We start from the raw sequence: 13,590 nt of genomic DNA on the forward strand, positions 1-13,590 counted from the left end.
GGGCAGCAGGATAAATGAGGGGATCCTAGGGATATAATTTATTTAGACATTTAAAAATCTTGACAAGATTCTGTAAAGAGGTCTTTAAAAAAGAGAGGAAATCTGTAATATCTATAGGCTGATGTTACTTCAGTTAAGCATGGGGCTGAGAGAAGGTCAGAAAACAATGACCTTTCCTTGTGTATAGCACCATACCGTATCTGTATCTGTAGCTGTAATTCTGTGTGCAGTTTTGAAGCTCAGTATTCAGGGAAGACATGTTAGAACTGACAGGGTCCAAAAAAAGAAAAACAACACAGGGAATAGCTGTATAAGGACTGCTGAAAATTGGACCCTTGAGATGGGATCAAAGCCTAATCCTAGCTAGGAGGACACAGACATTCACAAGGCCGGAACTAGGGGCCCTGTAGAGTAGATGAACAAACTATGGATGAAAATAACCCGTTGGGGGCCTGGATTCCATTTCTTGTGGCAGCTGTGTAATAAAGAGAGATTTCCTGGGTTCAAACCCTGCACTCCTGGAACCAGATGAACCTCAGAAGGTGTGGAGCAAGCTTCCATTACTCTTTTCCTTGTCGTCCTATGAAAAATTTATAGATCTTGTAAGTCTGTTCCAGCCAATTAGAGACTGGATTTATTCTGTGGTGTGAGTTAAGTAACAACAGACTTCTTACATGCTTCTCCTCATGGGGGTTCTGGATGCTAACAGAAGCTAGAGGTAGCTCCCCCCATCCTCCTTTTTTTTGACCATTGACTCTCATGAGTCATTCAGGGGCTTAACAACCCTCTCATTATTTCAACCTTGTTAAGTTGCAGAAAGCTAAGGCGGGGGGGTGAGAAAAGCAAGTTAGTTGTATCACCAAAGCTGGCAGTAGTACTGAGGAAAGCAGAGGGCTCAGAGGAGTAAGAGTAGAGGGCATGAACCCTGAACATAAAAAAGGGGCCCTCAAAGCTCCATTCACAATCTGTGGAGTAGTGGCTCTTATTATCTGAAATTCTCCACCCTGCCAGCTGCTACAGTGGAAACTGACCTTAAAGGAAAAACTGCTAACTTATCATTCATTCCATAACTGGGGCAAAGACGGCAAATAGGCTTGTAGTGAATCGTCCTTGGAAGCAGACTTGAGGATACCCATGTGAGTATTCCCTTGTTCTGTTCAACTACTGTGGGTTAAAATCAATGGGAAGTCTCAATTTTATCCTCTTAAGCAGTTGCTAGGTTTTCATTTAACTCATTGATGATCAGTAGCATCAAATGACATTTGATATACTCTTCCCAACTTATAAAAGCACTTTCACATTCATTTTTTTTTTATTATCAGGATCAATGCTTGGCACAGTGCCTGGGACACAATGGACACTTATTAAATACTTATTGATTTTAGTATAAGTTGTATTTTTTCTCCAGATGAGGAAACTGAGTCAAAGGGGTATCAAGTGCCTTGTTCACATCACATAACTAATAAGTGGGACTGATTTTTTTGAATGGAGGGTTTCCTTAACTCCATGGGCAAGGTTCTTTTACACTACTCATTGTTTGTTATTGTCTGTTACTGCATTGATTCAAAACTTTCCGTGCAATATTATGTAAGATTATGCTATCCTGATAAGTAGGAGGGCAAGAGTAGGGGTGGAAAAAACTATGAATAAGGTGCTGAAGTGTGTGTGTGTGTGTGTGTGTGTGTGTGTGTGTGTGTGTGTGTGTAGAGAGAGACAGAGAGAGAAACAGACAGACCTAGGTGGTTCACTGAATAGAGTGCTGGGTCTGGATCCAGGAAGTCAGGAAGGCTTACATTCAAATCCAGCCACAGATAATTTTTAGCATTGTGACTCTGGGCAAGCCACTTAACAAGCTCTATGTGTTTTCTTGTCTGTAAAAAGAAGATAATAATTAGTACTTCCCAGGGTTGTTAGGAGGATCAAATGAGAGAGTATCTGTAAAACACTTGGCAAACCTTAAAATTCCTTACAAATGCTAGCTAGTGATCAGCTGGAGGCCAGTATATTACATTAACAAGGGTCTGGAGAAAGGACTAATTATACCTCAAATAAGAGTGGATTTCTAGGGTAATGGCAATAGAGTAATGGTCAAGAATGGCCAACGGGAATAAGGCGCAGAATATCTCCTGTTTCCGTTCCAGGTGTGTCATGAAAATAACTCATACTGAAAAAAAAACAACTCCTTACCTTGATACTTGCAATCTTTCGTAATCTGGCTTTACCCCAACTTTCCCTATATAACTTTACATTATTCTCCTGTGGTGGACCTTAATGAGGCAGCTAGTTGTCCCCTGAACTCCGAAGGCCATTTCTCTACTCTTGGTATTTGCATAAATTGCCCCCTCCTCCTATGTCTGGAATGCACTCCCTCCTCATTTCTCCTAGACTTTATCTACTTCCCTAGAAGGTTGACTATCTTCTATCAAGCCTTCCCTCATCCCCAATCTCTTTATTATTGCTCTTCTTCCTTCTTTCAATCACCTTGCATTTATTTATCAGTCTCCCCCCTCCAGAAGAACTGTTAAATTTTTTGTCATTGTGTAGCATTGCCTTGCCTTGTATGTAGTTGCTATGGGATCATACAATCATAAATCTAGAGTTGGAATGGCCTTCAGAATCAATTTAGTCCAACTTTCTTAATTTACTTTTTTAAATTAAATTTATATTTACTTAATTTTGTTAAAGAAACAAAGGTCCAGGGAGGTTAAGTTTCCTACTCGTAGACTGGACCACAAATCTCACATTGCATCCTGGACCATTTCCAGCCGTCCTGATGTATATCAGGCCACTGGACCCAGATGGCTCAGGAGAAGAAAGTGAGGTTGGTGACCTTGTACAGCCCTCCCTCACTCAAATCAAAGTCAACTGCAAGTCATGTCATCCTCTTGATGTCCTGGTCCTCTTCGAGAACTAAGGACAAACACAACAACCTGTTGCTCCTATTACTGTGAGTGCTACTGTTACTATTATTGTTACTGCTATTGCTACTGCTACTGTTATTGCTACCTCTATTATTGTTCATTGATGCTACAGTTGCTGTAGCTGTTAGCATTGTTACTGTTATTTTTTATTGCTACTGTTATTGCTACTACTGCTATCGCTACTGTTATTATTGCTGCTCCTGCTACTGTTGTTGCTACCATGGTTACTGATACTACGTTCGCTAGTACTACTGCTAATGATACTCCTGGTGCTGCTGCTGTTACTAGCATTTATTGTTGCTATTGTTAATGTTACTGCTAACGTGGCTACTGCTGCTATTGCTACTGTTACTGCTGTTAATAGTGCTGCTAGGTTGGAATGCAGTGCCCTTTTACTAGGCAAATTACAATCTTTTTACTGGGCTATGCTTCTTCTACTTAATACTTTTGTTGAATTGAATTGAAATAAGAATTTAAAGCTTGGCACCAGCTTCCTTTAGAATGTTTTCTCCAATTACTCTTTTATTTTATAATACATTAGTAAGAAACAAAAAAACCCCCTCACCAACCAACAAAACCAAAACCCAATCCCTTGATTGGGAAGTGGATTCCTAAACACACTTTAATATAAGCAACAATTCAGGGATTTCAGTAACTATTTATGTTAATTGTATGTGCTCGTCTCTTCCCTTTAAAATTATAAACCCTTTGAAGTTATAGTTTGAGGACTGATCTTGACTATGTTTCCTAAAGGTGTTCTAGGAATACTTACTGACAGATATACTTATTCAGAGGTATTTTTATTGCAGAGTGCTGATAGCTTAAGGCTGATTAGGAGATAAAAGTTTGGAGGCATTCCTTCTTCATCTTATTCATGTATGTTCTGAAAAAAGTGCAAATTTTAATTAGGCAAAATCAAGATGTACTTTTACAGTTAAAGTTTTGTAGTATTTTATTGGCTGGGTTATTTTTCTTTAAGAAAATAACTTTATAGCCTTTTGCCCTGGAATAGCATTATTTTTATTTTCTAATAAATCATGAAAGGTATTGGTAGCAAAATCATGGGAAGTATCAAAGATCAACTAATTCCTCACTTAAATTATATTAATTTGTGCCATTACACAGGTAGAGAAAATGAAATTGGATGAAATTGGACCAGCAAATGGTTGGGTATGTTTTTGTGCCATTTTGTGCCATTAGATTGTTGAATAATCATGCCAGTTGCTACTCCATCGAACTGTAGTCATTCAACAAGCATTTAGGTAGTTCATTCAGGCACAACATGTCCTAAGTGCTGGTGATATAAAAAAGGGGGAAAACACGGTCTTTTACTTCAAGGAGCTCTCAGGTTCTGATAGAGGAGACAACATGTATACAGTGTAAATATGAAGTTATCTCAGAGAAATGGCTAGCAGTGAGGGGGACTGAGAAAGGTCCTGTATAGAAGGTGGTCCACTGATACATTGTGTTACACTTGGAGTCAGGAAGACCTGAGTTAAAATAACTACCTACAGGAAAGGAGCTACTTACCACCTCAGTTTCCTCATCTGTTAAAAATGGAGATAATAATGACATCTACATTATAGTGCTTTTAGGATCAGCTGAGATGCCATTTAAAGCACTTTGCAAGCCGTAAAAAGCTTTATAAATGTTAGCTACTATTATTTGTCAATTGGGTTATTTAGAAAATAAACACATCTCTCTTTTAAAAAGTGACTTTTGTAAAGTACTGTTTCCAGAGATTTTGCAGTATTTTGTAGAAAGAGCACTTGACTAAGAGTCCAAATACCTGATTCTGCTAATAATGAGGTCGTGCAAATCACTTACAACTGAACCTTAGTTTCCTGTTCTATAAAACAAGGGAGTTAGGGCCTTTTCTTTGCTGTTATTTTGTGTTCTTTGTTCAATAACATTAGGGGGGAAATGAACTATCTCGCTAGTTTAGTTTTTAGTAGTATTCAGGTTGTTCCTAGTACTTGATGTGCTAGGAAGCCTTCAAATAGGAATCATTATCATAGGAAATGAAGGTTTATTGGCTTAGTGAACAAGAAGGAAGCTCCTGGTGGAGGAGGTGTAAGAGAACATGTCATCATTGGGATAGCCCTATACCCTTTATTATTTATCAACTTGATTTTTAAATACCACAGAGTTCTATGTATATAATACATAGACTCAACTGGATGACATCAGCAGAGTGCCCTATCAGGTGTTTGTAAATATTGATTGAATTGAAATAAGTTTCAAACTGAAAAACCAGTAATTACAGAAATTAAATTTGCTAGTCAGATAGAAACATAGCCATGGATAAATATAGGCAAAACCCAAAAAACTAAAACAAACTCCTACACCCAAAATGAGCAGTTGTTCAGTTGTTTTAGTTGTGTCCAACTCTCCATGATCCCATCTGGGGTTCTCTTGGCAAAGATGCTGGAGGGGTTTGCCATTTCCTTTTCCAGCTCATTTTTTAGATGAGGAGCTGAAGCAGACAGGGTTAAGTTGACTTGCCCAGGGTCACACAGCTAATAAGTGTCTGAGGCCAGATTTGAACTCAGAAAGATGAGTCTTACTGATTCTAAGCTCAGTGCTCTATCCACTGCACTACCTAACTGCCATAAATCAAGCAGAAAAGAAAAAAAAACACACCAGTTTTCTAGCCCCATACTGAAGCAAATCCATATGAGTGAACATTGTTTTGCCCCTAATATAACCCTGTAATTGGAGGGCTAATTTGTGTTGAGGAATTTACTCCAGATGAAGTCCCTCTCAAATTCATGGGTATAATAATACATCTGGCTGATTTTAGGACTCTCACAAAGATTGGAAACTTCTCTGGGGGAAGATCCAGGGAGTTTGGTCTGGTCTAGCATGGTATTTTTGGATATATCCCCAAATAGGGTCCTGCATCCTTGCCTCCTGAGCCAGTCACTTCTCCAGGCATGCTATGGATTGGAAGTAATCTGAAACTGACTTACACTTCCCTGGTTTTGCCCCTGTGTAAAACTGCTTCCCCAGATGGGATGTGAATTTCTGTGCTCACCGGGAAAGGGGAAACAGTGTTATCTGAAGCATGGATTCACATTTAGCAATGAGGAAATATTCTCAGGTGACACAAAATTGTTCAGTAGTGTCTGACTCTTCATGGCCCTGTTTAGAGTTTTCCTGGCAGTGATAGTGGAATGGTTTCCCACTTCCTTCTCCAGCTCATTTTGCAGATGAGGAAACAGAGACAAATAGGGTTATTGACTTGTCCAGGATCACGCAGCTAGTAAGTGTTAAAGGCCAGGTTTGTACTCAGGTCCTTCTGAATCCAGACCCAGTTCTCCATCCACTGTGCTACTCAACTGCCATGACTTAAATACGTTCTACAAAATCAGATTTGCCAGTGACATACAATAGAGAGCAGATGCACTCAGTTATTTAAAATACTGTCCCATTTTGTTGCCATAGATTTTGAAAGCTATGTCTTTTTCTCTCTTCTCAGTGTTTTAGAGCACTTTGCTGCAAGGGACCCCCTCCTCCAAGACCAGAGTATGACTTGGTCTGCATAGGCCTCTCGGGTGCTGGCAAGACCAGTTTGTTGTCGAAGCTGTGTGGTGAGAGCCCGGAGAATGTCGTGTCCACAACAGGTAGGGTTCTGTATTCACATTACTTTTCCTTTTGTTTTCTCCTAAGATTATTTATATCTTTTCTATGGTCTTCAGTTACTCTATTAAATCCATTTATTCAACAAAGTTATAGCATTACATTTCATATTTATTTGCCTAATGATTTTACAGCCCTGTGGATGACAATCAAATCTAGAAAAATTAAAAGCTTTATATGAGTTAGTCTTGAAAACGAATACTTAACCGCACACCTACAGCAAAATGAGTTGGTACTCAGATCTAATAAACATCATTAGACAGCCAGATGGCAAAGCAGGTAGACTTGCCGGGCCTGGATTAGGAAGACTCATCTTCCTTAGTTCATATCTGGTTACAGACACCAACTTTGTGACTTTTAACCCTGTTTGCCTCAGTTCCCTCATCTGTAAAATGAACTGGAGAAATGGTAAACCACACCAGTATCTTTGGCAGGATAACCCTAAATAAGGTCACAAAGAGTCGGACATGACTGAAATAACTGAACATCAGCAGATCAAGCATCATTGCCCCATAAACTGCCTCTCCAACTTGTTTAAGGTTTGGGGTCGCCCAGTGTACACTTGGCAATGCCACTGACACTTTTTGGAAGATAAACACATCATGAGCTAAGGTCTGGCAAATTATTTTTCTATTCCTCAGAAAATGTTTTGATCTTAGAATAGTCATTCCAGGGGAAGTATGAATTCAGATCTAACCCAACATGGGCATTATCCCATATGTATCCCCCTAGTTTTGTGTGGTAGCTGGAGAGAATGCAACATTCATAGAGAGCAGTGAAGATAGAGAGGAAGAGCTCTGGACTTGTAGTCAAAAGAACTTCCTTTGAGCACTGGCTGTACCATTTACTTGATTTGTAAAGTCAATAAATCACTGGACTTTTCCAAACCATTTTCCTATCTTTAAAATAGAGATAATACTTCACAGACTCTCCTTCTCCCCTTAAGCCCCTAAATGTACCACCACATCTCTCAGTTTCAGTAGAAGACTTTGCCTTCCATTTCACAGAGAAGATAATAGCCATCATCTCTGAGCTCCTGATTTTTGGTCCTTTCCATCTCAAAGACTTCTTTGCATTTTCACCCCACCCTTCCTTTGGGCCAGTCTTAGAGGATGAGCTAGAACTTTTGGACAAACCTCAGCTTTTCAGTGCCTCTCATCTTATTCCCTCCTCTCTATTTTGGGCAATTGTCCCATTGGTCAATCTCTTTTTCATTTTCTTTTTTTTCTCTGTTGCCTTCAAATGTGCCTAGTTTCTTTTTTGTATAATGAGAGTAAGTGAAGGTATGTTTCTATGACCTTGTTCTTACTGCTTTTTCCTTGTCTTCTTCCTGGGCATATTCTTAGGAGGAAACCAAGAAGAAACAGAAGAGCAGGGCACTGACTTTCTGTCTGTCTGTTTCTCCACCCCTTTTCTTCTCGTTATTTTTCTTCTCTCCCTTTCCTTCCCTTTCTTTCTCCCTTCCCCTCTCCTCTTTCTGTCCCTCTCTCTTCCTCCCCATTTCTCTCCTTTCCTCTTTTCCCTTTCCCTTGTACCTTTCTTTCCCTTTCCTTATCCCTCTCTCCTCCTTCCTGTTCCTCATTACCCCTCTCACCTTCCCTTCAGTCTCTATCCCCTCCCGTTTTCCTGCCTCTTTCCCTTTCTTCCTCTCCCATATCCTCCCAGTTCTTTTCTTTCTCCCTCCTTTTCTCATTCTCTCCCTGCATTCCCTTTTCCTCCCCTTTCTTTATTTGAATTTGAGAGAGAAGCACACCCATGACAGCCTTTTTTCTAGAATTAACACATTGTAGCAACATTAAAGAGTTGGGCATTTAAATTCTATCCTTTATGTAAGCCAAGATGAATGCCTAAAATTTGGACGGAAAAAGGGAATAACTAGACAGAGAAGTGAAGAATGTTGAGGCCATTCCTAAAAGGCATTAGCTTCTTGAAGAACTTGAACACAGGAAGTTGTGTGCTTATCATGTCCAGGAACATTCACAATATAATGTAAATAAAGAGGTCATTGAATTCCCAAATATAAAATATGGGGTAAATGATAAAAGAGAACAGTAGGCATGATAGACAGTTCCTCATTTACATTTAACCATTCTTTTATAAGAACAACTGCCTGGGAATATTATTTTCAGCTAGATGGCTACAGACCCATCTCTCCCCCATATTGCTACCTGGGATTTCTCCCAATTCCCTCATCTCTCCCTCCCCTCTGCCCTCCTCATCTTTATGGCTTAAAGACATTGATGCTTCCCAGTCCTCATCTTACTTCCCAGCAACCCTCTACTTCTGCCCTTGCCTGCTACTCACTGTGCCCTAATGCTAATCCAGGGCAGGCTCTGAATTGGTATGATTGGTTGGGATGATGGAGAAAGAAGCAGGGACACTGTCCCGTATTCCTAACAACTGCTGCTCCTAAGCCTAGTCTGCTAGACAGCAACTCTGTTCTCATTGTTTCTCCTCGCCCCTAGTAACTAGATTTTGTTCTCTGTATCACTATATTAAATATGAAAAAGTTCAGGAAATTCACTGAATCTGGATGTTGAAGCTTATATGAATCTTAATTTGGCTTCTTATGTATAAAGAGTGCTGCTCTTATTGTTCATGTCACCCTTTGTCTTTAATTTTGGTAGTGATAAAAGTGAGTTATGGTCTTCCGGGAAAAAAGTTATGGAGAGATGTTGGATAGGTTCGGGTAACTTGGAGCATATTTCCAATGATAACGCATTTAAGATGTTATATAAATGATGTCATTGAAGAAATACATAATCAGATGGAGGTGGACTGGTCATGAGGTATAAGTAAGGGATCTCTATTGGTAGAGCATGAGTTTTCAGTGGATACTTTCTTTTTTAAAAATAATATTTTATACAAGGACACTCTTAAGGTCTCCCTTAAGAACTTTGAAATTGATTTTGTTTACTTGGATAAATCTGGGAAAATGTTGATTCTCCCTTTTGTTCGACAGGTATGGGAATTGATAAGTCTCTTTGACCAAGATACCCCAAGACCTTCATTGTAATATAGCCCAGCCTGTCATTGTAATATCCATTCTGTGATTAATTGTTAACCAGTCACATACGGTTAATTGCCATCTTCAGGAATACCTACTCTTTGAAGGGCATATAAGCTGTGATGGCCAAATGACCATCCTTTTATCAATAAATCTGCTGGCTTTATTAATAAAATGATTAAATCACCCAGCAAAAAGTAATATTTTATTTTTCCCAATTACATGTAAAAGCAATTTTAAAATTCTTTTTCAGATTTTGAGTTCCAAATTCCCTCCCTTCCCCCCATTCTCTTCATTGAGAAGGCAAGCATTTTGACATAAGTTATATATGTGTATTCATGCAAAACACATTTTCATGTAAGTCATGCTGTGAAAGAAAACAAAGATAGAAAGATCCCAAGAAAAATAAAGTAAAGAGAACATCTTCAATTTGAATTCAGATTCCATCAGTTCTTTCTCTTGAGATGAACAGCACCTTTCATCATCAGTCCTTCAGAATTATCTTGGATCATTGTATTGCTGAGAATAACTAAATTGTTCATAGTAAATCATCATATAATCTTGTTACTGTGTACAGTGCTCTTCTGGTGCTGCTCATATAACTTTTCATCAGTTCATGCAAGGCTTTCCAGGTTTTCTGAGAGTGTCCCGTTGGTCATTTCTCACAGCACAATCGTATTCCATCACAATCATATACAGTGACTTGTTCAGTCATTCCTTGATTGGTGGGTATTGCCTCAGTTTCCAGTTCTTCACCACTAAAAGAGCTGCTATACATATTTGTGTACATATAGGTTCTTTTCCTTCAATGGGTACTTTTAAATTGTTAAAAGCTTTAGTGCAAGGGGTCTTAACCTTCTTTGTGTCATGGAACCCTTTGGCAATCTGGTAAAGCCCATAGATTCCTTCTCAAAATAATATTTTTATATTCATTAATAAAATATATAGGATAACAAATATATCCTATATATTTTGATAGACATATCAAAATATGGGGAGAAAAAGCAAAACAAATTAATGGACTCTTGCTTAAGTACCCTTAATGTAAAAGAAAAGCTTTCAGTATGTTAGGTAGATCCTCTGTGGTGCGTTAGTAGAAGAACAATAGACAAGGGTCTCAGAGGAGGAAAAGGAAGATAGAGATGGATTCCCATCCACATATCCATGTCGATGACATTATGAATCTTCTGATGTATCAAAACCTCCCATCACTTTTAGCAGTAAAAACCTTAAAAGGAATGGGTACTTGCTTTAGTGAGAGAAGGTATGAGATTATTGTGGGAAATTCAGTAGTGCATTGAGGAATGATGAGAAACTATATTCAAAAGAAACAGGTGATTGTACGGAAATGAATATAGGTGTGCCAATTTCTACAGCCCTAAAAAGAAACTAAAGAGAGTGATGAGGTATTCACATTTATGGAAGCGTATGGTTAGTATTTCACATGGTAGAAGATTGTATTCCTTCAGAAATAGGAGCTTATTTTCTCAATAAATTCCTTTTGGTACCTCTAACAGTTGTCTGGATGTTAATGATGTGCAAAATGATCAGCTTCTTGTGTAAAAATTGATTTTTAAAGGTTTTTGTGGGGGAAACTTGATAAGAGGAAATTTTAGAGTTACTTGTGGATTTCAGTTGTCTTTATTATTTCTACTTAGATTTTCCACTAATTTTGGTTATGATCAGGGTCTAAAATTTAAGATTTGCGTAATGGTAGAGTTTTAAAATATATTAAAAAGTTTGAGTGATGACCTCAAAGAGTTGGTTTCTTAATAAGAAAACATATTCTAAGAAGGGACTGTCTACTATATCCATGAAAAGAAGAGCGTTTGCCTCTTCTTAAGGAGAAGGGATTGAGGATTGGATTCTTAATGTGGGCCATCTTTCACATTTGACAGAATTTTAAAAAGATACTTAAGTTGTCAAAACTCAAAGGCTGAGAAATTCTCCAGAGAGCCAAACCTGCTGGTGGAGGAGGAGAAATTGGATAAAAGAGCTTCCTACTTTTCTGTCTTGGTATGGAAACTAGAGTGAAGTGTGTATGTCAGTGAATTCCTTGGGCCATATTCTCTCAAGGAATTTGTTGATAAGAAGGGTTGTTAAATTCTACATTATACAAATTCAAGGGCTTTTATCAGAAAAAAGAAACCTAAAGGCTTAGAATAGTATATTGACACAATAATTGAAAACAGATTGAGGAAAAGTAGACATTTGTTGTTGAAAGGTTGAGGTTGACGATACGTACCCTCCAAAGCAGTAGGTTACTCTACTTATATAACTGCATCAAGTATTACGTTATTTGGTTAAAAGAAACTGGATAATAGTAACTAAACACATTATAAAAGGCCATGATAATTTGAAAAAGACATTTAAATAACTTTGGCATTAGTTGGGAATGTGTTAAGTCAACAAACATCAGTGTTAGTGAGAGAGAGATTTTGATATCTACCGTAGGACTGTGTTCTCTAAATGCTAAAATATTAAATCTTGTTTTATGATGTTGAAATCATGTTTACAAGAATCTTACCAGAATAGAGTCCAAGCATCACAAAGCTGCCATAACCCAACTATTCCCTTATTTTTGGTCAAGGTCTCTAGATCTGTGGAATGTCTTTCCCTTGAATAGCTCTGTAGAACAATTCAGAATTTCAAAAGTTTGTCATTTGTGCATGCACATGCTCTTTCTCTCTGTCTCTCTGCCTCTCTCTCTCTCACACACACACACACACACATACACACACTCACTTAGATACTGTGGTTTCTATTTGCAAGTCCAAGGAAAATACTTAGTTATTCCACACGATGAATAAAAATAGGCAAGCTAAATTGGGAAACTATCATTTCATTACAATTCTAGGAATGTTCCCATTGTATAAAAAATTACAAAATCCATGTCCCAAATGTATATTTGGGGCCTTGCGGACAGAAAGGGAATATTTGAAGTGAGATTGATTTAAAGTTTGAAAAATGAAGACTCAAATTTAAAGATAGCACACAGAAAACACTTCCTATCAGAGTTATCAATTTTTATGTTCTAATAAAATTTGCACGTTTATTCTTTATGGAATTCCTGAGGAATATCAGGTCTCTAGATTCAGATGGCTCTGGAGGAGAAGTGAAGCTGGTGACCTGCACAGCCCTCCCTCTCTCGAAACAAAGTCAAGTACAAGTCATGTCATCATTTCTCTGATGGCACGGTCTTCTTTGGCAATGAAGGACAAACACCATAAAAAATTTTATTCAGTTAATATTTGATTTGATAGGGCAAAATCCTCCTTAAAGTCTCTCTTCCAGTATGGAGTTTCCCATTATATATCAAAAAAATCATATAAGATCCCTTAAAAGATGTAACAGAAATAATCCTTTTTAAAGATCCTCTGATAATATCAATTTTTACATAAAACAGGGAGTCACATTTGCCAATATATTAAATGGTGTTCATCAAGTATTTAGATGGAAAAGGACTTCCTCATAGATGGTGAGTTCTTTACAATATTTTGCTTATTGCCTCAGTGTGAAATGACTCTTCATTCAAGAAAAACAAAGTGCTTGAAGCATACATTTGATAGTCACTTGGATAGACCATTACTAGGATAGGTCTGTCAGTGTCCGTATCTTGGGTATACATTGTGGATGAAGATGTTGGACAATGAAGCAGGACAGAATTAAATAAGATGATAGTAGGCTGAGTGGTCTTTGGAAATGTTCACAGTGTTTTTATAATGATCTGTTAACTGCTTGCAACAAAAGACTGTCTTTTAAAGTATTTTAAAGTATTCCAGACATAATATGTGGCTGAATGTTAGAGAATACTTCAATTTCTGAAGAATTAAATTTGTAAATTATTTGAATAGAAAGGTGCAAGATGAATGTAAAGAAACACTGCATATTATTAAGTAAATATTTTATTGAATAAGCAATTTAAAAAGTATTCCCATGGAGATATATAATTAGAAAAACAGATGGGACAGTCATATTATGAGACCAATAGATTACTGAGGGACAACCTATATGTCCCAT

General features: G+C 37.8%; 1 protein-coding gene across 14 annotated transcripts in view; it reads left to right on the forward strand.

Annotated features, from left to right (window-relative positions):
* Positions 1 to 13,590, forward strand: part of ARL15 (ARF like GTPase 15) — a 508,217-nt gene that overhangs the window by 163,948 nt on the left and 330,679 nt on the right. For 10 of the 14 annotated variants that reach the window (XM_072605638.1, XM_072605644.1, XM_072605649.1 and 7 more), the window contains one exon: positions 6,403 to 6,547. In XM_072605638.1, coding sequence (XP_072461739.1) covers positions 6,403 to 6,547 — 145 coding nt within the window. Of the gene's footprint in view, positions 1 to 4,046; positions 4,092 to 6,402; positions 6,548 to 13,590 lie in introns of all 14 variants that reach the window. The other 4 variants (XM_072605639.1, XM_072605641.1, XM_072605640.1 and 1 more) reach the window with 1 other exon arrangement.

The sequence above is a fragment of the Notamacropus eugenii genome, chromosome 4, assembly GCF_028372415.1.
Source record: "Notamacropus eugenii isolate mMacEug1 chromosome 4, mMacEug1.pri_v2, whole genome shotgun sequence".
In the NCBI taxonomy this organism is placed as follows: domain Eukaryota; kingdom Metazoa; phylum Chordata; class Mammalia; order Diprotodontia; family Macropodidae; genus Notamacropus; species Notamacropus eugenii.